At 72.1% G+C, this 24,527-nt stretch overlaps 2 protein-coding genes across 4 annotated transcripts; one reads left to right on the top strand and one right to left on the bottom strand.

Annotated features, from left to right (window-relative positions):
- Position 1: 1 nt before the first annotated feature.
- On the bottom strand, positions 2–18,752 carry SLC4A2 (solute carrier family 4 member 2). Of its 2 annotated transcripts, XM_064505533.1 has the most exons (24): positions 18,607–18,752; positions 18,202–18,263; positions 12,630–12,780; positions 8,744–8,909; positions 8,408–8,643; positions 8,089–8,213; positions 7,718–7,944; positions 6,703–6,839; positions 6,247–6,427; positions 6,011–6,146; positions 5,615–5,798; positions 5,338–5,452; positions 5,060–5,244; positions 4,521–4,734; positions 4,213–4,434; positions 3,718–3,866; positions 3,327–3,521; positions 3,003–3,236; positions 2,823–2,912; positions 2,477–2,643; positions 1,875–2,128; positions 1,453–1,622; positions 979–1,152; positions 2–844 (listed from the first exon to the last, which is right to left on the bottom strand). In XM_064505533.1, the coding sequence occupies exons 3-24, from the start codon at positions 12,687–12,689 to the stop codon at positions 764–766; spliced, it is 3,702 nt and encodes a 1,233-aa protein (XP_064361603.1). In that variant the 5' UTR covers positions 12,690–12,780; positions 18,202–18,263; positions 18,607–18,752; the 3' UTR covers positions 2–763. The 2 variants fall into 2 exon arrangements, with proteins under 2 accessions (XP_064361603.1, XP_025973912.2); XM_026118127.2 differs by lacking the exons at positions 12,630–12,780; positions 18,202–18,263; positions 18,607–18,752 and adding an exon at positions 11,196–11,370.
- Positions 18,753–19,155: 403 nt separating this feature from the next.
- On the top strand, positions 19,156–23,659 carry CDK5 (cyclin dependent kinase 5). Of its 2 annotated transcripts, none has more exons than XM_064505536.1 (12): positions 19,156–19,299; positions 19,396–19,484; positions 19,585–19,652; positions 19,817–19,877; positions 19,976–20,032; positions 20,194–20,289; positions 20,564–20,638; positions 21,021–21,117; positions 21,211–21,280; positions 21,541–21,601; positions 21,678–21,758; positions 23,258–23,659. In XM_064505536.1, exons 1-12 carry the CDS (start codon positions 19,263–19,265, stop codon positions 23,642–23,644), a joined length of 1,179 nt encoding a protein of 392 aa, XP_064361606.1. In that variant the 5' UTR covers positions 19,156–19,262; the 3' UTR covers positions 23,645–23,659. The 2 variants fall into 2 exon arrangements, with proteins under 2 accessions (XP_064361606.1, XP_064361605.1); XM_064505535.1 differs by lacking the exon at positions 23,258–23,659 and adding an exon at positions 22,145–22,370 and having other exon boundaries at positions 19,159–19,299.
- The last annotated feature ends 868 nt before the right edge of the window (positions 23,660–24,527 follow it).

Raw genomic sequence — 24,527 nt, forward strand, 5'->3', positions numbered from 1 at the left:
GCAAAGTCCATTCTGTTTATTGGTACAAGGCAGCAGCCCGGGCGCGCGCGAGCCCGCGACACCCCCGCCCCAGCGCCCGGGGCGCAGCCAGCCCAACCCCTCCGCGGGCAGCTGGCGCGGGGCCCCGGCTGCTGCAGCCGTGGGGCAGAGGCCGTGCCCCGGCTGTGGAGCACCCTCGCCCCGCGGGGCCCCGGGTGCCACCCGCCGCCCTGCCCCGGGCAGGCGGGTGCTGGGGGCCCGCCGCCGCCCCGGCCTTGGCCCTCCTCCTCCTTGCCAACCCCGCCAGCGTTGTGAACCGTCTCAACACCCCGCAGCCCGGCGTTCTCGTTATAAAGCTGTTTATTGCCATTTAAATTACTCTTAAATAAAACACCTGATTGTCTGGTTGGAGCCCGGGCCGGGCTGGGGCGAGGGCACGGCCCTGCAGCTCTGCAGAGCAGTCCGGGCTGGCTCTGCCCCGCAGTGGGGGCAGGATGCGTCCAAGGGGGCAGAAGCCGAGGCCCGGTGCCGCGGCTGGGGGCATGGGGGGTCCCTCCCTGCCCGGGGGGGACAGCGAGTCGCCAGCGGGGCACGGCTGCGGGCAGCTTCTCTTTGGCGGGTTCCCCCAGCTGGGGCAGCGCGTGGCCCCCGGGACAGGCCCTGCGGCGTGGGGAAGGCGTGGGGCGCGTGGGGCGCCCGTCCCCAGCGGGGCGGCGGTGGTGGCCCCGCGGCCGGGCCGGGCCCTGCCCACAGCCCGCGGGCGGCTCGCTGGCTGGCGCGCGGCTCACACCGGCATCGGCATTTCGTTGTACTCGTCCACACCTTCCCGCTCGTCGAAGATGGGCTCGGCCTCGTCCGCGTCGAGCTGCGGGAGACGAGGGGCGGTGAAGGCCCCCTCCTCGCCGTGGCGGGGGGCACGGCCGCGGCACCCCAGCCCCTGCGCCTCCGCCGCGGGGACGAGGGCTGCAGGCAGAGCCGGCGCGCGGAGCAGGTACTTACACACTTCATCTCCCGGTCGGTGAAGATGCGGCTGAGCAGGCACATGCGGAGCGGCACGGTGAGGATGAGGATGAAGGGGAAGGCCAGGGAGGCCACCGTGGACATGACGGCCCAGAGCACGGCCAGGCAGGCCAGCTGCAGGCTGGTGAAGAGGTGCATGCGCAGCGTGCGCACCTGCACGGGGAGCACGGTCAGGGCCCGCACGGCGGCACGCGCGGCGCAGCCCCGGCAGCCCTGCGCCCAGGGGCGTCCCAGCCCGGGGCACGGCTCCCCACAGCCCTGCCCGCCCCACATGAGCTGCCCCCCCCCCCCCCCTCCCCACCCCACAGCAAGGCTTTACCGACCCTGTCCCCCAGCGCTGGCCCCGCTGCCCATCGGCCCCAGCCCCAGGCCTGTGGCTGCACCGGACCCGCGCCCTGCGCCCTGCCAGGCCAGTCATGGCCTGTCCCCACACGTCCCCCAGGACCCCCCCACCTTCTTGACGTAGGTGACGTCAGGGTGGTGCTTGGGGGGCATCAGCAGCAGCTGCAGGCGCTCGTAGAACTGGATGCCGTTGAGGGAGGTGACGCCCATGTAGAGGAAGATCCCGAAGAGCACGGCCAGGGGGATCTGCCGCAGCAGGTCCCCGATGACGATGGACAGGCCTGGGCAGAGCAGCGTCACCACGGTGCCCCAGGAGAGGTCCCTGGGGGCCCCTGGCTGGTGCCAGCACTGAGCACCCAGAGCGGGGCCAGGGGCTGCAGCCAGCAGCGGTTGACCCCAGCCCTGCTCCTTGCTGCCCTGGCACCCCGGGGAAGGCCCTGCACCACTGGTGCCCCAGACACCTGGTGCTGCCCAACCCCACAGCCACGGCCAGGGCAGGAGCGGGGCACGGTGTGGGAACCGGCTGGACCTACCCACGAGCACGGCCACCAGCAGCCCGGTGACCCGCTGCTCCTTCACCTCCTGGATCTTGGGCTTGTCGCCAGGCGCCACGGCCTTGCTCATGACGGTGAGGGCGTTGGCGTGCGTGACGGAGCGCACGGTGGCTGCCGCCAGCCAGGGCAGCCCGAAGAGCGCAAAGAAGCCACCCATGGCCACGATGAGCAGAAGGTCAAGGTGGAACCCGGAGCCCTTCTGCAGCATCCGCTCCTTCTTGCTGATGATCAGCCTGGGCACACGGGCAGAGCGTCGGCACGGCACGACACGGCAGGGCTTGGCACGGTGCAGCACGGCATAGCTTGGCACGGGTTGGCACGGCACAGTGAAGCATGGCACAACACACATGGCACGGCACAGCACAGAAGGGCACGTCAAGGCACAGCATGGCATGGCACGGCACGGTGCAGCAAGGCACAGCACGACATGACACAGCACAGCAAGGCAAGGCATGGCATGACACACACGGCATGGCGCAGCACAGCACAACATGGCACAACACGGCACGGCGTGGCACAGTCTGCTCCGCTTGCGTCCCGCGCGGCCCCGCTGGGCCCCCTCCCCGACCTCCCACGCTCACGTGGTTATCTGGGTCTCCATGAAGATGAGGATGAAGACGAGGATGGCAGGGAGGCCACTGGCCACCATCATCCACACGGGGAAGACGCTATTCTCGCCCAGGGGGTTGATTACCCAGCCCCGCTTCTCCGGGGCCGTCACCGAGAACCCGCTGGGCACGCTCAGCTTCTGCGGGGAGAGGGAGAGAGACAGAGAGACAGAGAGAGAGAGAGAGAGAGAGAGAGAGAGAGAGAGATAGGGGCAACGCTGGCGCGGAGTCCCCAGCCCTCCTGCACCCAGGGGGACCCCCGGGGCACGGGGGGGGCACAGGTTCAGCTGGGCATCGCTGGCACCCAGCGAGGGCTGACCTGCGTGTAGGTGTCCTGGATGCTGTAGTCCACCAGCACCATGACCAGGATGGCGATGGGCACCCCGAAGTCCCCGATGAGCCGTCGGATCTGCAGGAAGAGCGGCGTCAGCCCGGCCCCAGCCCGCCACGCTCCCAGCGGCGGCTCGTCCCCGCCGCCCCGCGCCGCCCCCCCACGCACCCGTCCGGGGAAGAAACGGCTGTTCTTGAACTTGCGCAGGAAGAAGGCGATGAAGAAGGTGCCGGCCATGAGCACCAGCGAGAGCAGCGCCGTGTTGGGCTGCCCCGTCACCTTGGGCGCGGCGCGGCCCCACGTGCCGTTCCCCAGGGCCGCGCTCGCGTTCCCCGCCGTCTCGGCCTCCCCGTCCGTGGCGTTCGCCCTCACGCAGCCGTGCAGCGGGTGCTCCTGGAAGATCTGCCGAGAGCGCCGGGCTCAGCCGGGCCCTGCCGCACGCCCCACCGCCCTGCCGGCCGCAGACGCCTGGCCCACCCCGCCGCGGCTCACCTTGGCCAGCTTGGAGAAGGTCTCGTAGATGAAGATGAGGGAGATGAGGAAGGCAAAGATCTCCTGGGTGAAGCGGGACACGAAGCGCACCAGGAAGCTGCCCTCGAAGGCCACCATGACCAGCACGATGAGGATGAGCCAGAAGCCGATCCAGACGCGCCCCACCAGGTACTCGAGCTCGTTGGACGTGCAGAACTGCCAGCGCCGCGCAGACGGACGGACGGAGAGGCAGACAGACAGGCAGGTGTCAGCGGGAGCGGCAGGGCCAGGGGCCGAGCCCGGGGCAGCGGGGCAGGGGGAGCGTCCAGGACACGGCCCCCGCCGCTCCTGCCCCCGGTACCAGCCCGGCCCCGCGCAGCCGCGGGGCAGGAGCAGGTCGCCCTGCCCTCACCGTGAAGAAAGCCTCCTCGAAGACGAGCAGGGGCCCCGAGAAGCCGATGACGAGCAGGGGCTGGGCCCCGAGCAGGCAGAAGAGGACGCCCTGCAGCGACGTGGAGATGATCAGCTCCGACACCCCGATCAGGTCCTGCGTCTTCTCCCCTGCGGGCGGCACAGGCTCAGGCACAGACAGGCGGGACGGGGCCCTTCCTCCTCGCCCTGCGCCGATGCTCCTCACCCTGGTCACCGGCCACGGCCACGGCAGCTCCTGCCCCCTCCCTCGTGCACAGAGCAGCGTGCATAGCACCCACTCCTGCAGTGCACCACCCCCCAACCTGCTGTGCCCCCCATCTCCCCACGTCCCCATGTGCAGTGCACCATGACCTCACTGCTCCAGCCCCCCATGCCCTGCACCGCTCCAGCCCCCCATGCCCTGCACTGCCCCAGCCCCCCCGTGCCCCACATCACTCCATCGCAGCCCGTCCTGCGCCGTGCGCCCCCCGCTCACCCAGCAGCCCTCCGAAGGTGATGGCGGGAGACAGCGCGGCGAAGTAGATGAAGATGACGGCGGCGATGCACTGGGGGTCGAGTGCGTCGCGGAAGTCGCTCAGGTAGTGGGGGTACCGCCGCCGCACGTCCCGGATCAGCCCCCCGAAGGGGCGGCCCGTGCGCCGCAGCGGGTCGTCCTCCTCCTCGCCCTCGCCCTCCACCACCTTCAGCTTCAGCAGCGCTGCGCCCCACACGCAGAGACCGTGAGCGCCGGCCCGCCCGGGCGCGAGCCCCGGCCCTGCCCCGCTCCCAGCCCCACGCCGGCACCTTTCTCCTCCGGGGACTTGGGCTCCAGCAGCAGCCGCCGCTCCTGCTCCTCGCGCTTCTTGAGCATCTCGCGCTGGAAGTGGGCGACGCTGCGCAGCAGCTCCTCGCCCTGCACCTCGGAGGGCGGCAGCACCACGCTGCAGTCCAGGAACTCGTTGATGGCGTTGAGGAGGTCGTGCCGGTCGTCGGCCAGGTACGCGGCCTCGTGGAATTGCTGCGCGAGGACGTCGGGTCAGCGCGCCCGGCCTGGCGTCCCGGCCGCAGGGACCCCGTGGCCAGCCACGGCCACAGCCTGGGAGGGGACGTGGCCCAAAGACCCTCCACCCTGCATGACCAGCCATGGCCACAGCCTGGGCAGGGGACGTGCCCCATTGCCCCACACAGCGAGCCGAGGGGACACAACCTGGTCAAGGACACGGCTCCACGGGGACCCACTGCCCCCCAGGGCTGGCCACGGGGCCTCAGCCCAGGCAGGGGACACGGCTAGGACACTTCCCTGTGGGACGCGGCTCCGTCAGGGTCTGGGACGCGCCGCTCACCTTGTCGGACATGAGGGTGGAGATGGAGCGCCCGATCTCATGGTAGTCCATGTGGGTGCTGCTGGGCCCCAGGAGCACGAAGAGGAACCGCACGGGGACGGGCACCTCCAGCACCGCGTCCAGCTCCACGGCCTCCTGCAGCCGCACGAAGGCCATGGTGGGCTGGTCCAGGAACTCCACGCAGCCTGCGGGGCGCAGTGGGTCACCGTGAGCGGGTCAGCGCGGGTGCAGCGGGTCACTGCGAGCACCCACACCGTCCCCACGCCACCCCTCCGTACCCACAAGCACCACTGTGGCCTCTGCGTTGTCCGGGATCTTCTCCAGAAGCTTCAGCTCGTGCTTGGACTTGGAGCGAGTGATGCCAGCGGGGGGTGTGGGGGTCAGGACCTCCCTCTGTTGGGACAGAGTGGCACGGTGACAGCGTGTGGCGAAGCCATGGGGCTGGAGCACACGCCGAGGACCAGGAGCGGTGGCAGGATGGGGAGCAGGGCGCAGGGAGCGGGATGGGGAGGCCTCGGGTGGGGACAGGGCCACGGCGCAGGGGACCCCGCGCACCTCTCGCTCCACGTCGATCCGCGTGTCGTGCTCCACGGCGTGGCCGGTGATGAGGGGCTCGGTGACGGCCGGCTCGCTGCCCTCAGCCACGTGGTTGGTGCTGTGGTGGTGCACGAGCAGCGAGCCCAGGCTGCCGGCCGAGATGTTGCGCGGGAAGGAGAAGTCCTTCTCGTCGCTTGGGTGGCTGTGGGACAAACCCCGAGAACCGTCCGCAGCGGCCCAACAGCTCCACGCGCCCCAGGGGCTCCCCATGCCCGGACGCTTCCCGGGAGAGCGACCGTGGCCGGGACCCGGCACGGGCAGCTCAGCCAGCGTGCTGGACACCGTACAGGGACACTGCCGTCCCCGTAGCTGCGGAGGGGGACCCAGGTCGCTGCCCCTGCCAGCGCAGCTCACCTATGCTTGAGCAGCAGCGCCCGCAGCACGTTGGCGCGGTCCTCCGCCCGGATCTGGTCCGTGATGACCATCTGCTCCACCACCTGGTGAGCCACCCCCGGCAGCGTTTTCTGGTCCAGGTCGAGGAGCACGGCCCCTGGGGCGAGGGAGATGGGGCTGAGGTCGCCCTGGCCCCACGGCCCTGGCGCCCCGGCACTGTGCCGAACGCCCTCGCAGCGCCGGCCCTGCCTCCCTACCGTGGGACAGGGTCTTGCGCAGCTCCAGAAGGCTGCGGAAGGACAGCGAGGCCACGTGCGGCTTGCCCCAGCGGTCCGTCTCCTCCTCCACGTCCTCCTCAAACTTGATCCAGCGAGCCGTCTCCTTCCACTGCAGCTCCTGGTTCTTGTCCACCACCAGCTCGTTCAGCTCCACGAAGACCTGCCGGGCGCAGCGGGGTGAGCAGGGGGGCAGCGGGGAGACCCCGCGAAGGAGCATGGGGTCTGCACGCAGGCAGCCCTCTCCTTCACGGGGCACCCGACAAGATGGCCCCATGCAGCTGGTCCGTGTGGGAGCTGGTCTTGGTGCCCACACGCGCAGCGCCCCGTGCACGGTTCCTCACGCAGCACCGGGACGCCTGTGCCCAAGGGTGCCGCTCCGCGCGTGCCGTCCCCCAGCGCGCCGCCCGTCCCCGCGGGGCGCGCGGGACCCCGCACCTCGTGGGGCTGCCGGTCCTGCTTCCTGTGCCGCGTGCTCGGCTCCTTGTGGTCCTTGCTGACGTGCACCACTTGGGCCTTGGCGCTCTTCCGGACCAGGTGCCGCCGCACCCCAGGCACGTCCTCGAAGCGGTGACCTGCCAGAGGGAGGGGAGGACGCTGACGGCGACGGCTGGGCGGCGGGCAGAGACCGCGGCCGTGGCGGTGGCAGCCCTGCACACCGAGCCGTGGCGCTGGGGACACCCCGAGTCCTGGCATCTGGCAGATCTCAGGAGCTCCGCCCTGACGGCAACCTGCTGCGAATCCCCAGATGCAGAAAGGGGGATGCTCTGAGCAGGCGGAGCAGAGCTAGAGCAGGACAAAGACCATCACAGGTCTGGAGCGCCCCGAGCAGCGGGGTGGGGGGACCCGACGGGGGTCTGCCAACCCGCAAGCCTGCAGCGGCGGAGGGGATCGCCTGCTCGCAGCTTCACCAGCACCAGAACCGGGACCAACGGCCACGCAAGCGGGAGCCAGGCCCAGGGCAGACAAAAGCAGGTGGATCTCCACACCACGCGTGGTCACCTGTGAACCCCCTTGCCAACGGGCGCTGTGGACGCCTCAAGGGGAGACACGTTCCGGGCAGGGAGGTCCACAGGGAGCCGTTGCACGCAAAAGCGCTGCCCTGGCTCAGGAAATTCCCCGAGCTGCAAATTAAGAGGCTGGAGAGCACTCAGGGGAGGCATCACCGCCGCCCCAGGCAGTAGCGCCTGGCAGCCAGCCACGGACGGATGCCGGCCTAGCCCGTTCCTGCCTGCTGGGACACAGCGCCGAGCGGGCTGGAGAGCCAGGGCCCGGCTGGGGCCAGCCGCAGCCCCGGGGGGCCCCGAGTGTCCACCGACCTGCTGCCCCGTGGGCCCTTGCGCCCTGCAGATGGGCAGCGCTGCTGGCACAGCTCAAGCCAGCCCCCAGGCCACGGCGTCCCGGCCCCACTGCCAGAGCCCGTGCTGCCCGGGGCCAGGCGAGATGCACTCACTCTTCATGTAGTCCAAGTCGGCCGAGGCCAGCGTCTGGGCCTCCGACTCGTCCGTGGGCATCTTCTGGTACTGCGCCTCCTCCGCGCCCGTCATGCTGCCGATCCGCCGCCTCTCGTGCAGGTTGTAGCTGCGGTGCCCGGGCTGCGACTTGGGGACCGGGCGCCCAGGGGAGCCGGCCTCATCGGCGGCCGGCCTCTCCGCGGGATGCCCCTCCTCAGCGTCGGGGCTGCGGCACGGACACCCGCCTCAGGGCTGCGGCCCCGCCGTGGGGCAGCCCCGCCGTGGGGCAGCCCGGCTTGCCCCGTCCCTCGGGACCCCCAGACCTCGTCCCAGCCCGCGGCCGTGCCGGCCAGCCCCTGCCCTGCCCCACCTGGCTCCCTTGGCCTCCTTGGGGGACGCGGACCTGCAGGACTCCGCGGGGGAGCCCGGCGCCGTGGCGGGGGCTGCCGACTCCTCCGCCCGCCGCTCGGGGCCCTCATCCTCCTGCAGGAAGAACTGAGACAAGGGGCATGAGGAAGCCCATCGCCGTGGAGCCCTGGCCCCCCACGTGCCTCCCCGCCTGTCGGCCCCACGGACCCCGCCAGCTCCGGCCCCTCTCCGGCGCCCGCCCGTGCAAACCCGGCGCCTCGGAGCAGCGCCGGACCGCGGAGGCCCGGCTCTGCCCCCCACGCACCGCCCAGACCCCGCACCTGCACCGCCTCCGCGGGGCCGCCCTGCAGCAGCTCCTCCGCTGACCGCTCCGTCTCGGTGTCACACGCCTCGTCCTCATCCTCCTCGGCCTCCTCGATGGTGGGGGTCTCGCCGGGGGCGGAGGCCCGGTGGCGCTTCTTCTTGCCCTTCTTCTGCGCCCCCTTCTTCCGGCGGGCGTCGGGGGGCAGGTGGGCGGAGAGCGGGTGGTGGATGTGGTGGGACGACTGGCGGTGATCTGCAGGGGACGCGGCCGGGCATCGGCCTGGTGCCGCCGTCCCCGGGACCCCGCGCGGCGCTGGCAGCGGCCCTGCCCCGGCGCCCCGGCCCCCACTCACACTCGAAGTCCTCCTCGCTGTAGCTGCGGCCGGCCTCCTCCACGGTGCGGGGGTACGCGTCGCACAGGATCTCCTCGAAGCGCTCCACGCCCAGGGCCTTGTTCAGGTCCTTCTCCTCCTCCTCCCCGAACGTGGGCGAGCCGGGGCCCGGGGCATCCTGCTCGGGCTGCGGGACGGGGACGGGGACGGGGACGGGGCTGAGCAGGCACCGGGCACTGCCGCTGCCGGGGGGGTCCGTGCCCCCTTCGACTCTGCCCTCTGCAGCGCCTGCGCCAGCGTGCCCCACACCGTGCACCTCTGCTGCCGTGCGCCCGCTGCACCGGGCCCTGGTGCACCCCGGACCTGGCACCCCGCTGTCCCCGGTGCCGTGCCCCCCGGTGCACCCCGGACCTGTCACCTCGCTGTCCCTGGTGCCGTGCCGCCCCGGTGCACCCCGGACCTGTCACCTCGCTGTCCCCAGTGCCGTGCCCCCCAGTGCACCCCGGACCTGTCACCTTGCTGTCCCTGGTGCTGTGCCCCCCCAGTGCACCCCGGACCTGTCCCCCCGGTGCCATGGCTGCCAGTCCCTGATGCACCCCAGATCTGTCACCGTGGTGTCCCCAGTGCCGTGCTGCCCCGGTGCACCCCGGACCTGTCACCGTGGTGTCCCCAGTGCCGTACCCCCCGGTGCACCCCAGACCTGTCACCGTGGTGTCCCCAGTGCCGTACCCCCCGGTGCACCCCGGACCTGTCACCGTGGTGTCCCCAGTGCTGTGCCCCCCGGTGCACCCCGGACCTGTCACCGTGGTGTCCCCAGTGCCGTGCCGTGCCCCCCGGTGCACCCCGGACCTGTCACCTTGCTGTCCCCGGTGCTGTGCCCCCCCAGTGCACCCCGGACCTGTCCCCCCGGTGCTGTCCCTGGTGCCGTGCCCCCCGGTGCACCCCGGACCTGTCCCCCCGGTGCTGTCCCTGGTGCCGTGCCCCCCGGTGCACCCCAGACCTGTCACCGTGGTGTCCCCAGTGCCGTACCCCCCGGTGCACCCCGGACCTGTCACCGTGGTGTCCCCAGTGCCGTGCCCCCCGGTGCACCCCGGACCTGTCCCCCCGGTGCCGTGGCTGCCGGTCCCCGATGCACCCCAGACCTGTCACCGTGGTGTCCCCAGTGCCGTGCCGTGCCCCCCGGTGCACCCCGGACCTGCCCCCCCGGTGCTGGGCTGCCGGCTCCCGGTGCACCCGAGCCGCGGGGCCCCGCCGGCCGGTCCTACCTGAGTCATGGCGGAGCCGGAGGAGCCGCCGCCGCCGCCGCCGCCTTTGCAGCGCTTTATCGGGGCGGCGCGGCCCGGCGCGCGCGGGGCGGCCGGGAAGGTCGCGGCGGCGGCGGGGGCGGCGGCGGCTCCTTCCCCCGCGCTCGCCAAATATTGACGGAGCCGCCGCCGCGGCCGCCTCAAGGTGACAGCGGCTCGCAGAGGGCACCGCGCCGCGCCGCCGGCATCCCCGCGCCCCCCCGCGCCCCCCGCCCCGCCGCCGCCGCCCGGGGACGCCCCCGCTCCGCCCCGCCTCCTCCCCGTGTGCGCGGCCCCCCCGGTGTGCACGGCCCCCCCCCCGGTGTGCACGGCCCCCCGGTATGCACGGCCACGCCTCCGCTATGGGCTGCCCCCCCCCCCCCCCCCCCGGCAGTGCAGTGCACGGACCGGTCGGGCTGCACGGCCCCCCCCCCCGGTGCTGCACCGACCGGCTCCGCTGCACCGTCATCCCCCGGGGGCTGCTCTGCCAGCGCGCCCCGCGGCTGCACGGCTTCCCCTGCCCCCCCCGGGAATGCACGGCTTCCCCTGCCCCCCCCGGGACGGCACGGCTTCCCCCTGGCCCCCCCCGGGAATGCACGGCTTCCCCTGCCCCCCCCGGGACGGCACGGCTTCCCCCTGGCCCCCCCGGCCCGGCCCAGCCCGGCTCCCCCTGCCCCCCCGTGATGCCCCCTCGCTCCAGCAGTGCAGGGACCCCCCCCCCCCGCTCGGGGCTGTGTCCAACACCCCCCTCTCCAGCACCGCCTGCCCCCCCACCTGCCCCCTCCCCCGGCCCTGCCACCGCGGTGACCCGGGATGACCCGGGACAAAGCAGGTCCCGGTGCCCCACAGGGCCGGGGCGGGGGCCGGGGGGGGTGGGCAGGGCACGGTGCCCCCCCCACAGCACGGGGCCAGGGGGCTCCAGGCCCCTCCCTGCGGGGAACCCTCCCCTCGGGGGCTGCTCCCGTGGGCCCCACGCGCCCCGGGGGGGCTCAGCCCCCCACCGCCACCGCCCCGCGGCCCCCTGCGCCCCCCCTGGCTAGGGGCCCGCTGCGACCCCCGGCTCTCGCCAACCCCGGGGCGACCTTGAACTCTCCATCCTGCCCCACGGCCCAGCCCCACGGCCCGGCACGGCAGCTCGGCCGGGGCCGGTGTCCCCGGTGTCCCTGGCGGGACGGGGCGCCGCGGCTCACCCGGGATGCCAGCAGGAAATCCATGGAGCAGCGAGGCCGGGCCGGGGCGGGAGCGCCAGGCGCCCGGTCTCGTCCCCGTCCCCGATCACGTGCCCCGCACGGGGAAGGGCCCGGCGGCACCGGGCAGCCGGCGGCACCACGCAAAGGGTTAATCATTAACCGGGAAACCCGACAACCCGCAACGCGTGGCACCGCACAGCGTGGCACGGCGTGGCACCGCACGGCGTGGCACCGCACAGCACGGCGTGGCATGGCATGGCACGGCACGGCATGGCACAGCACGGCACGGCACCGGTGCACCTGCAGCCCGCTGCGGCGTCCCCGGGACGGAGGGCACAGGCACCCGCCGCCCCGCTCGCCCCCAGCAGCACTCTGCCCTCGAGGGCGCCCAGGCGAGCGGCGGCTCTTCGGCGCAGCCCTGCCCCACGGCTATGCTATGGGGCTGGATCCACGCAGTCCTGCCCCACGGCTATGCAATGGGGCTGGATCCACGCAGTCCTGCCCTATGGCCATGCAATGGGACTGGATCCACGCAGCCCTGCCCCACGGCTATGCTACGGGGCCGGGGCCACGCAGCCCTGCTCCATGGCTGTGCAGTGGGGCTGGATCCACGCAGCCCTGTCCCATGGCTATGCAGTGGGGCTGGATTCAGGCAGCCCTGCCCCATGGCTATGCAATGGGGCTGGATCCACGCAGCCCTGCTCCATGGCTATGCAATGGGACTGGATCCACGCAGCCCTGTCCCATGGCTGTGCAATGGGGCTGGATCCACGCAGCCCTGCTCCATGGCTGTGCAGTGGGGCTGGATCCAGGCAGCCCTGCCCCATGGCTATGCAGTGGGGCTGGATCCAGGCAGCCCTGCCCCATGGCTATGCAGTGGGGCTGGATCCAGGCAGCCCTGCCCCACGGCTATGCAGTGGGGCTGGATCCAGGCAGCCCTGCCCCATGGCTATGCAGTGGGGCTGGATCCAGGCAGCCCTGCCCCATGGCTGTGCAGTGGGGCTGGATCCAGGCAGCCCTGCTCCATGGCTATGCAGTGGGGCTGGATCCAGGCAGCCCTGCCCCATGGCTTTGCAGTGGGGCTGGATCCAGGCAGCCTTGCCCTAAGGCCATGCAATGGGGTCAGAGCCACACAACCCTGCCCCATGGCTATGCTATGGGACTACAACCCTGCAACCCTGCCCCACAGCCATGCAATGGGGCCAGAGCCACGCAGCCCTGCGGCAGCCCCACAGCCCTGCCCCACAGCCGTGTAATGGGGCCAGACAGCCCCGTGGCCCCGCTCCGGCCCACGTGCCCGGGAGGGCCGTGCCGTGCCCCTGGGGGGGCCGTGGGGCAGACCCCACGCGGCCCCCGCCCCGCTGGCTGCACGGCTGGGCACGGGGGTGGCGGGGGGCTGGGGGGGCCGAACCGGCGGTGCGCAGAGGCACTTACGCTGCCGAAGGCCGAGGAGACGATGTGGTGGATCTCGGAGGAGACCGGCGAGCGGCTCATGGCGCGGCGGCGGGTGCCGGGCGGGGGGGCGGCCCGCTTAGCCCTTCTCCTTCTCGCGGGGGCTCAGAGGACGGCGCCGGGGCAGCATAACCTGGGGGGAGCAGAGGGGCTGAGGCAGCCGGGCCGCCGGAGCCGGGCAAAGACAACAGAGGAGCGGCCCGTGCGCCGGGACCGGCTCCAGCGCCGCTTGTCTTGGCGGCGGGGCCGAGCAGGAGCGCGGGGCCGGGACGAGGGCTGCGAGAGCAGCGCCCGGGCCGGCCCCGCCGCGGCCCCCGGCACCCCATCCCGCCCGCGCCCGCACTTGCCCTCGGCCGGTGCCGGCGCCAGGCTGCCCCGGCCACCACCGCCCCGGGTTTATCGGCTCCGCCACGCGCCCCACGTGACGGCAGGGCCCGGGGCATGACCGTGCCGCCCGCGGGTTACTCACCGGCCCGTCACGGGCACCTTCCTGCCACCCCGCCGCTCCGGTCCCCGTCCCCGTCCCCATCCCGGGCCGCGGCAGCCTCCACAGCAGCCCCCGCCCGGGCTCCCGCAGCGCGGGGCGGCCGCGGTCCCGCTCACCCTGCTCCCCGCAGGGCTCCCGGCTGCTCCCAGCACCGGCTCCCGTCCCGGGCACCGGCTCCTCCCGCGGGCGGCAGCTGCCAGCCGTGAGCCACCGTTTCCACGCCGGGGCTTTTGCAGAGGACGGGGGTTTCCAGCCCGGCTGCCCTGTGCCCTTGGCCGGCTCGGGGCTCGGCACGGCACGGCACGGCACGGCGCAGATAAGGCCGGTGTTTGCACGCTGCCCCGGGCCGGCACCGCAGAGCCCCGCGGCCGGTACCTTGGGCGCGCACGAGGCCGCGGCCGGCACCGCGCTCCCTCCCTCCCTTCCTCCCTCCGCGTGGGCCGCTCGGCTCGGCTCGGCTCGGCCGGCTCCGGCTGCTCCCTAATCCCCGCGCCCCGGCCGGGGCCGGAGCCAGAACTTCCACATTCCAGCGGCGCGGGCGCGGATTAGGCGCCCTGCCGTGCCGCTCTCCCGGGGCGCAGCCGAGCCGCAGCCCGCTGCCGCCGCCACTCCCCCGCGCTGGCCGCCGGCCGGGCGCAGGCGCGACGGCACCAACGGCACCGATGGGAGGGACGGGAGGGATGGGGAGCTCCGGCCCGCTCCACGCCTCACCCGCCGCGCTCAGGCCAGCGCCGGCACCGTGGGCCCAGCCAGGCCGAGCCGGTCCCGGGCACCGCGCGCCGAGCCGGGCCAGCCCCAGGCCCCACGTGCCGCGCCGAGCCGGGCTGGCCATGGCTGCAGGCCACCTCCCCGCGGCGGCCTGGGACGGCTCCCGGGAGCCCCGGCGCAGCAGGGCCCTCAAATCCTGCTCCCAGGGCCGGTGGGAGTGGGGTGGGGCGAAGGGCCCTGTCCCCCCCCCCGGCACACCCGGGACCCTGCACTCGGCACAAGCAGGGCACGGGGGCTCCCAGCGCCGGCGAGACGCTGCCCGGAGCGAGGGCCGGGGCATCGGGATGGTGGCTGGAGGCGTCGAGGAGCAGGGAGAGACCGGCAGCACAGAGCCTTTCTGGCACCCAGCTGCACCGCGGGGCCACGACAGCAGCACCCTGCTCGGTGCCGGTGCGGCGCTGGGGACGCGGTGCCAGGTTGCCGCTGCGACTGCCGGTGCGCACCGCTCCGCAGCCCTAAGCCGCTCGGGGTGTTTAATCCCAGCTGCAGCCCACGGGGATTAGAGCCTCGTAAACACTCTTGGGATTGTTCTCCGGGAAAGCGGAGCTGGGAAGCGGCCCCCGCTCCCCCCGGCCCTGCCGCCCCGGTGCCGCGCGCCCGGCCGAGCTCTCGCCACGGGATGCAGCCGCGCCGGGGACTTGCAGCGCCCGGGAGCTGGAAACGGTGACGCGCGGCCGGGCACGGGGCACTTCTGCTTTCCGTGCGGGCGGCTGAGTCACCGCAGGGACGGCCGAGCAGCCGGGTGGAAACTGCGCAGCGGCTTGTGCCGGCCCCGGAAAAGGAGCCCACGAGCCAGGCCTGAGTCAGGAGCACCCGCGCCGGTGGCAGCCCCAGCGCCTGTGCGCGAGCCGGGCCAGCTCCTCCCGGGGAGCTCCGGGTGCCCCCGGCAGCCTCCCTTGGGGACGGGGGGACGTTTGAGTGACTGATCTCGATAAGCCGGGATGACGAGCGGCTTCCCGGCGCAGGGCCGCCCCGCTGGAGCTCCCGCCGCGGCACGCCGGGCCGGGCCGGGCCCGCAGCAAGGCCCCGCGCGGGAGCCGGGCCGGCGGCGCGGCACGCTGCCTTTCCCAGGGCTGCGGCGGGCAGCACAATGGGCTCTTGTTGGGAGCGAACAATCCGGCCCAGATAAGCAGGGCAGGTCTGCAGATAGGCAGACAGGGCTGCCAACACCGCTCTGCTCCATTAATTACCGGCTGGCTCCGATTAGCGCCGTGCGGGAGCCGGCTCGGCTGCGCCGCCCGGTGCCGCCGCCGCATTCCAGGGCCAGCCCCGACCTGCCCGCCCGCGCCCGCCCGCGACGGTCACGGGGCGCCGCGGCCGCCCGGCCCCACGCCCGGCCCCACGCCGCCGGAGCCGGCTCTGCCTGCCGCTTCCCTGCTGCCCCCTCTGAGCCCCGTGAGCCGCCGGCAGCGACGCGACGTCTCCCCGACGCGCGGGGGATGCACCTTGCAGCGGAGACGCCCACGACGGTGCTTCCCGCTGCCCAGGCGGATGCTGTGCCGTGCCACCGTGCCGTGCCACCGTGCCACTGCGGGTGCCCGGCTCCGGGGCGCCGCAGCCTCGCGGCACAGCCCCCACGGTGCTGCCCCACGGCAGCGCTGGGGCAGGAGCCCGCGGAGCCGACGGCCCTGAGCAGCCGCGCTGCACGTGCCCTGCGCCAGGGACAGGCCACCGCACGGGGACGTGGCGGAGAGGGGAGAGCCGGACGCCGAGGGCTCGCCGCGGCCTGCTTGCGGCCCTTTCACAACGGGCCCGGAAGGAAGCGTTGCCGGCGCTGGGCTGCGGGACGCGCGGCGGCGGGGCACGGCTGCCCGCAGGAGCCCGCGGGGACGGGGCCGCGGCTGGCGCAGGGAGCAGCGCCGGGGAGAGCCGGGCCGCGGCGCCGCGCTGGGGCACCGCACGGCCCCCGGGGCCGCGGTTCCCGCCCCCTTGGCCCGCTGCGGCTAGAGGAAGAGGAGGAATTTGGCTGGAGCGAGCGCTAATCCGCACGGCTGCTCCTCATCCAGGACATTCCTCAGGGGCTCTAATGTTCCAGGTGCGGGAGCCAAGAGGAGCTGGCCCGGGCAGGACGGGCCCCCGCAGCCAGCGCCGCCGCGGCCGCCAGCACCGCACCTGCTCTGCCCCGCCGCAGCGCCGGGGCCGTTGTAAAGCCCCGTCTGCCACCGCTCTCGGGGGCCACACAGACCCCCCGCTGCCCATCCCGGGGGGGCAAGGGAGCCCCCACCGCCTCCCATCCCGCCGCGGGCGCCTTGGACGCAGCGGGGCCGCGGCGCCGGCTGCACCGCTGCCCGCCGGCCCGGCCGAGGCTCCCGCGCCAGCACGGATCCTCCAGACGCTGCAACTTTGGAAGCCGCCACCAAAAATATCCTCCCCCCCCCCCGCTTCATGACCTCAAAACAGCCGGATCCGGGGGATGAATCACGGCGGCCTCTCTGCGCGCACGCCCACGTGCGGTGCCACCGCCGCGGCCCCGGGGACCGGCGCGGGGGGGCCGGCCGGGCTGCTGGGACCACCGCCGCGAGCCCGGAGCGCCTGGGCCGGACGGGTCTGCCAGGCAGCCCGCTCCCCGCGGCAGGCCCCCGCCGCCCCACGCGCCAGCCCCCGAGCCCGCGGGTGCAGACCCCTCCACTCACCCCATAGCACGGCGATCCCGCAGGGGCTGCCGGGCGCCTGCCCCGCCTGCGGACGTCTTCCCGGGAAGGGGAGCCGGGCTGGGGCCCCGTGCCCCACTCCCCGCGGGCTCGGCCCGCCGCCCCCGGGGCTCGCTCCCCGGCACGGGGCAGGGGCTGGGGCGCGGAGCTGCCTGCTCCCGGCCCCACCGCCGCTCCGAGCTGCGAGCGCCCGGCCGATGCCGGCAGCTTTTATACCGGTGCGAAAGAAAAAAAGCAGCAGCAGCAGCGAGACTCTTTGTTTCGGCAAGTCTGTAACAGGCCACTTTATCCAAACAACGCGCCGAGTGCCAAGTCCCGGGAACTGTTACTTCGGCAGCCCCACCTCCGCGCGCGGCTCGCAGCGGCAGGGCTCCCGCTGGGCACGGGGGCCGCGAGAGGCGAGCGCCGGCCGGCCGCGCGCACGGCCGGGGAGGGGGCACCGCGCGGCTGCGAGCCGGGGGAACCCGCTGCCCCCCGCCAGCCCCGGTGCCCCACGGCGGGCTGCAGCACGGCGCGGTCAGGCAGCGCGCCTGGCCCCTGCGGCCGCCCGCCGCCCTCTAATGACAGGGCTGCGTCCCGGGGCCCCGCGGGGGCTGCGCCGGGTCCGCGGCCAGGCTCATTATCCCCGCGGCTCAGCCTGGGAACCCGGGCCGGGACGCGGCTCCCAGGGTCCCCTCCCTTCCGCTGGCCAGCGCCGTCCCCGGGGACGGCCGGAGCCGGCACCCGCGAGGGGCCGGACTTGCCGCCTGCGCTCGGGCACGGGGTCGGGATGCTCCCACCGTCAGGGCCCCCTGAGCACCACCGTTCCTGCCCGCCCCACGGCGTCCGGAGGGGCTGCGCGCGGGCAGGCCACGAGCCCGGAGGGGCGCGTGGGGCGCCGGGGCGGGGGGCTGCCCCGGGGAGCGGGCACGGCCTGCCGGAAGCGCGGCCCGCGGGGAGGCTGCCGCGAGGGTCGTTAGGGCGATGAAATCGCCGCGCTCGTGGCAGCCGCTTGAAGCGGTGCAGCGACCCCGAAGAGCACGCGAGCGGGGCCGGGCGCCCTGCCGCCTGACGGGCGCGGGGGTAATCGCCCTGACAGGCACCGGGACCCCGCGGCCGGCGCCCGGGCACCCGACAGGGCCCCGCTGCGGTGCCCCCAAAGGAGCCCTGCTCTCGCACCAGGGCGGAAATTAAAACGGGGCCGTTGGTGGGAGAGACGGAGCAGCTGGGTCCTTCCCAGGGACCGGCCCTGCCCGCGTCCCCGGCACCGCGCCAAGCAGCCGGGAGGGGTCAACGGTCCCGCGGAGACGGTTGTCGCCAGGAGCCGCCCGTCCCCCCCTTGCCGACACAAGCACGCGGCACCTGCGCTGGGAGCGGCGTCCGGGGCAGCGGGAACCGGCGTCGGCGCGGTAACGAGGAGGCGTAATTGGGCTGGACCCAGGCCCGGCGTTGCTCAACCGCGGCGGTGTTACGCACACGGCAGCGCCGCTGGCACCCGGCACGGGGCATCGCAGCTGCCCGGCGAGCGCCTCGCAACCGCCCCGCGAGCCCAGCCGAGCCGGGGGCCGCGGGATGCTCCGCGCAGCCCGGGCGGCTCCGGAGGCAGGAGCCAGCCACGGTGTCGGGCGGCTGCACCCCGCCAGGCACGGGGGCCCCATCCCCGTCTCACCTGTCCAAGGGCTCCCGGGGGGGCTCCGGCGCGTCGAGCGGCCCGGGGCCACGCCACGATGCCTGAAAGACACGGGAACGACGGGCTCAGCGCCGCAGCGGGGAGGTCTCCGCTCACCCCCGCGCCCGACAGAGCGGGGCAAGCGCCGGCGCCGAAGCGCTGCCGGGACAGAGCGGAAACACCGGGGGCTGCGGCGCCTGGCAGGGGCGCGGCGCGGGAGGGACGGGGGTCCCGGCGGCGGCTCCGCGGGGCGGCAGGCGCCTGTCGCGGCCGAGCCCGACTTCCCCCCCAGCCCCGAGCCCCGGCAGAGGCCGCTCCGCCCTCCCCGCCCGGCACCCGGTGCCCCGGCCCCGCGGGAGGCGAGGCGGCTCCCCCCGTCCCGTCCCGTCCCGTCCCGCCGCTTACCGGAGAGCCCTGCCGCGCCCCGCGGGTCTGCGCGCGCTGCACGGGGGCGGCACCGGGTGGGGCGGGGCGGCGCCGGGCGGGGCGGCACCGGGCGGCCACCGCCCCCGCCCCCAGCTCCCGCTCGCCGGCCCCGCCTGCCGCCTCCGGAGCCGGGCGGGCCCGGGCGAGGGGACCCGGCGGGACCGACCCGGCCAACGCCAGCGGCGCCGCCGACGGGCCCCGGCCGGGCCCCGGCGCCGGCCGGGCAGGGACCGCGACGCCGCCAGGGGGCAGCGGTCTCCGCCATCCCGAACGGGCCCGGTCGGCCTCGCCTCGAGGCTCCCCGCGGGCGGCGGCGGGACTCGAACCCGCGGCACTCCGCAGCGCGGGGGCTGCCGGGAGCCGTAGTCCGCGCGGGGGCTGCCGGGAGGCGCGTGCGCAATGGCGCGGGAGCTGCCGGGGGTGCCGGGAGGCGCGTGCGCGGCAGCGCGGGGGCTGCCGGGAGCTGTAGTCGGCGCGGGGGCTGCCGGGAGCTGTAGTCCGTGCGGGGCCGCCGGTGGGGGGGGGGGTGCGCGGCGCGGGGGCTGCCGGGAGGTGCGGCGCGGCGCGGGGGCTGCCGGGAGGCGCGGCCGGGCGGGGAGGCGCAGTCCGGCGGGCCCGGTGCGGAGCGCGGCGCCATGCAGAAATACGAGAAGCTGGAGAAGATCGGGGAAGGTGCGGGGCCGGCGGGCCGCGGGGGCCGGGGGCGGCGGGGCCGGCCGCGGGGGGGGGCCGGCGGCCCCTCTTCGGCAGTGACCCGGCTGCCCGCAGGCACCTACGGGACGGTGTTCAAGGCCAAGAACCGGGAGACGCACGAGATCGTGGCGCTGAAGCGGGTGCGTCTGGACGACGACGACGAGGTGAGGGGCGACGTGTGGCGGCGGGGGCGGCGGGCCGGCCCGTGCCCTGACCCCCCCCCGCCGCCGCCGGCCCCCCTCGGCTCTGCTCTCCCCTGCCCAGGGCGTGCCCAGCTCGGCGCTGCGCGAGATCTGCCTCCTCAAGGAGCTCAAGCACAAGAACATCGTCAGGCAAGGACGGGACCGGGGCTGGGATGGGGACCGGGACCGGGACCCTCTGCTGGGATGGGCCGGTACAGCTGTGCTCGCGTGGGAGCGCCGCCCGTGCCGTGGTGGCGGCCCTTGCCCTGGCACCGGGCGGGCCCGGCATCACGGCGCTGCCCTTCCCCTTCCAGGCTCCACGATGTCCTGCACAGCGACAAGAAGCTGACGCTGGTGTTCGAGTTCTGCGACCAGGTGAGTGGCCGGGAGCGCCGAAGCCGGTGCCGCCAGTGCGGCCCGCAGCGCCCCATCTCCACTGCACCCTCACGCCGGCTTTGCTTTCCTCCTCCCAGGACCTGAAGAAGTACTTTGATAGCTGCAACGGGGACTTGGATCCGGAGATCGTTAAGGTGTGTGTGGGGCGGGGGACTCTGGGAAGCCCTCGGGAGGACGCGGTGCTTTTCCTGCGCTAGCTGCTGCGTCTAGGACTATCGAGAACACGCCACGAGGGTCAGGCTGGGGCGCTGCACAGGCCGACGTGTCCTGCTCACGCCTCTGCTCTCTCCTTCAGTCTTTCATGTACCAGCTGCTGAAGGGACTTGCTTTCTGCCACAGCCGCAACGTCCTGCACAGGGACCTCAAGCCCCAGAACCTTCTCATTAACAGAGTGAGTGGCTGGGCCAGGCCTGGGGCGAGGGGAGTGCGTCACGGCACGGGCTGCGCACTCGGGCAGGAGATGCCCCGGCTGAACCGAGCAGGGCGTTGTGCTGGCGGAGCACGTGGCCGCCAGGAGTTCGCGGCTCTGCCTTGTTTTTGGTCACTGAGAAAGGGGGAAGGCTTGGAGCAGTAACTGCTGCTGGCTCCAAGGCGCGCGGCAGGCAGTGGGGATCGAGCCTCTCCTGCTGATACTGTGTCCTGCTGATACTGTGCTTTCGCTGCAGAATGGGGAGCTCAAACTGGCTGACTTTGGCTTGGCCCGGGCCTTTGGCATCCCTGTGCGCTGTTACTCGGCAGAGGTGAGTCGGGAAGTTCGTGGGATTTCTGCCACAGGCTTCCTCCTGCGGGAGGGCTTCGTAGCCGCGCCTCGCCGAGCAGCTCCCCTGTCCCTTGCAGCGCGACGTTACCTCGGGGGCCGTGTTGGCTGCGCGGCGAATGCTGCTTCACTGCTCCCCTAGTGCAACTCGTCCCCTTCCCTGCAGTTCGGTGCCCCTCACGCTGCCCTTGGGCCAGCCCTGGTGGTCCAGGCTGCAGCAGATCCGCTCTTCTAGCCGTGCGCCCGGGCAGTTTGGATGTGCCCCCGTCCGCTTTTGCTGGACACGAGGGCTGACAGGGCTGGTGCGGGGGGAGGCACCCGCAGACGGGCAGGGGAGTGCCGTCCTCATCTGTGTCTCTGCGCAGGTCGTCACTCTGTGGTACCGGCCCCCAGATGTGCTCTTCGGCGCCAAGCTCTACTCCACTTCCATAGACATGTGGTCAGCCGGCTGCATCTTCGCAGGTAGCTGGGCTGGGCAGCTCCTGTGGCGGGGGGGGGGCCTGTCCCACAAGGGCTCTAGGGCCTCCAGGGCTCATCCCACTTCTCTCTCCCTAGAGCTGGCTAACGCTGGGCGGCCCCTGTTCCCCGGGAACGATGTAGACGACCAGCTGAAAAGGATTTTCCGATATCCTTCTGGTGCCGCGGTGGGGCTCGTGGCGGGAGAAGGGGGCCGCGTGTTTCTCCTGGGCACGGCTGCGGGAGGAGAGCTCTGCCAGGGCTGCGTGCGCTCGCGGGTGCGGGTCGCCGTGGCTGGGGCGAGGAGGCCTCGTGCTGGTGCGGGAACAGGGAGCTCTGGTCCAGGGGCTGGGGCGGAGGCTGCTTCCCTGGCCCCAGAGGCTCCCGGGCGCGGGCTGGAGAGGTGGCCCTTGACTGCTGCTGTCCCACGCTGCTGGGAACCCCCACGGAGGAGCAGTGGCCCGCCATGGCCAAGCTGCCGGACTACAAGGTGAGGCGCGGGCGGCGGCGGAGGGCAGGGCCGGGCCGCGGGCTCAGCCCCCAGGTCTCGTGTCGGTCTCTCGCAGCCGTACCCCATGTACCCCGCCACGACGTCGCTGGTGAACGTGGTGCCCAAGCTGAACGCCACGGGCCGGGACCTGCTGCAGGTGAGTGTTATCCTTCCTCCTTCCCTGCCCCCCGTGCAGGTGCCCAGGCAGATTTTGGAGAAAGGAGAAGGATTCTTGACTTGTTAAAGCGGTTGATGTCTCTCCCCGTGGTCTCTGGGCTGCCTCGTACCCCGCGTCACCGCTGTGCTGTGCGTAGGCTACGAGCAGCCGACCTTCCCTTCCCCGCTGCCACGGAGGGGGGAGCCGGAGGCCGGGCCGCCCCGGGAGCCCCCGGGCCCGCAGAGGGAAGGCTGCCGCGTCCCTGCAGCCCGTGGGCTCCTTCAGCCCCCGGCACGTTTCTGGGCTGTTCGTGGCGCGGTTGGGGAAGGCAGAGCCCGTGGCTCGCCCCCCCCTCGGCCTCACCGCCCTCCTCTTGCCGCCCCCAGAACCTGCTCAAGTGCAACCCGGTGCAGCGAATATCGGCGGAGGAGGCTCTGCAGCACCCCTACTTCACGGACTTCTGCCCGCCCTAGAGCCGGCCGAGCGCTGGCCGCTCCCGCGCCGCGCTGGGGGCAGCGCCCCGGCTCCCGGGGGGGGGACGGCCCCCGCGGCGGCCGGGGGGGACGGGGACGCGGTGAGGCACAGAGTGCCAGCACCCAGAACCATTGCCCCTTCCCAGTATTTATTAGGTTTTTAACCGATTGCAATTCCCGGTTCTGCCCCAGTCGCTGGGGGATTGGCTCTGCCTTCCCTGCCTCCCACGCCCGGCAGCGGGATGGGGACTGCTCCCGGCTCTCCGGTCTGGCGGGCAGGAGGGGGAGGCTCCCCCGGGCCCGCAGAGCCGCGTGAGGCTCCGAGCCCAGAGGAGCAGCTGCTGCCACCTCCCTCCGCCGGCCCGGACCCCGGGGAGCCGCAGAGCCGGCGGAGGGGCAGGACCCTCCGTACCTGGGGGGGGGGGGGGGGGAGGTCTCCTGCTGCCCTCAGGTGGGTGGCTGCTGTCCCTGCTCCCTCCCCACCTTCTCCCTGCTCCCCCCGTGTCCCGATCCAGTATCGGGAAGGTTTCGTTACAATCCCAAGGACAAGATTAAGACCCTAAAACCGGTCAAATATCCTACAACCTTTTAACTTTATTTTCAACAGAGTGGGGAGAAAAGGTGGGGAAAGGCGAAGGGGAGAGGGAACAAGGGTGAGGGGAAAAGACAGAGAAAGTTGGAAAAGGAGAAAAGAAACTGGGTACCGCCACTCCGAGTCCGACGATGTTCCACTGACCACCCGAGATCTCCAGTCCTCGCAAACCAGCCCCCCCAGTCCCCCCCCGGCTGCAGTTTTTATAGGCTCCTGCCCCGCCCCTGGGCGGTGCCCCCTCCCCCCCCATGCAGATTAGCCGGCATGCGCAGTCCGCCCTCCCGGAACCTTCCAGAAACGGCCTGGGGGCGGGGGGGGGGTGTGTGTCTCCTGCTCCTGGGCAGATGGCAGATGAGTACGGGCGGTTGGTGCCACGCGGGCGGTTCCCCTAGCAGCCGCCTTCTGCCCTTTTCGCCCCCTTTTCCCCCGTGCAGGTGCGCGAGGCCGTTTCCCCCGTGGGCAGCTCCCGGGGCGGCGTTGCCCGACGCGCCTTGGCAGCGGCAGCTCTGCAGCAGCAGCAGCAGCAGCGATGTCAAGACAAAAGTGACCGGTTCTCTGCTCCACCCCGTGACCCAACATTGCACCTTGGCAGCAGGAGAGAGAGAGAGAGAGAGAGAGAGGAAGGAAGGAAGGAAGGAAGGAAGAGAGAATTAGGGGCAGGGGGAAGTCACGGGAAGGATAAAAGGAACAACATGGGTTTGGGTAAAAAAAAAATAAAGTGCTTAACAGTGATTAAACAGAGGTGTTGCTCAATGCAAGCTTATTCTTTAACAACTTTAACAACATTTAACTTCACAGAACAGACATCAAAACTGAGATAACGAGGTAGGATTGTTACAGTAGGCATAAAACAGCTGGCAAATGTGCTGTGGATGTCAATATGCAATTTCCTCCTTCAGGAGAAACTGGGAATGGGTTTAAATGATGGGTACTGTGGTTGGCTGTGGCCGATGGACGGCACGGATTTTCTTTACGCCATCGGGCGAGGTGGTAGGAACAAACTGCATATTTGACACAACATGTCGGATTAATTGAACAAAACAAGGAATTACACAAGGTAAGGACATTAAGGCAGCAATTGCACCTAACAAATACAGTATTAACTGTTTCACCCACGGTGCCCCCAGTAACCAGGACCACAAATCGCCACTCCAGCCGTTCCAGGTTTGGACGGGGACGTGGGCTATTTTTCTGATATCTTTGGTTAACTGGAGGACTACTTTGCCTACATCATCTATTTCCAAACAGCAGTTAGAAATATTTAATTTCCCACACACTCCTCCCTCTTCAGCTAACAGGTAGTCTAAAACCATGCGGTACTGAAGGATTGCCATGCGCATCTGTTGGGACTGCCAAGTTAAAAGATCTACTGCACCAGCAGTTTTACTGGTAGTAATTTCCAGAGCCGCTTGTAGTCTGATTATTCAATTTAGGTTATAAATTGATTCTCTTGCCCCCCGATATTGGCTCATTAGGATTCCAGGTTGCAGGCCCATAATGTTGAATTATTCGTTCAGGAGGCCACTCATTATTTCCCCATTTTTGCGTCCCACCCAAATCTACCTCAATGGATCGCGTCTTATGGGCAACACTTCTGTCTCCAAGGTTCTCATATACCTTTATGCCTAACCGAGGTCCGCCTGTTTCTGGTAAAAGGAAAAACAAAGGTCTGATAATCCCTATATAACAAATTCCCAACCACCC

The sequence above is a fragment of the Dromaius novaehollandiae genome, chromosome 2 (genome assembly GCF_036370855.1).
Source record: "Dromaius novaehollandiae isolate bDroNov1 chromosome 2, bDroNov1.hap1, whole genome shotgun sequence".
NCBI lineage: Eukaryota > Metazoa > Chordata > Aves > Casuariiformes > Dromaiidae > Dromaius > Dromaius novaehollandiae.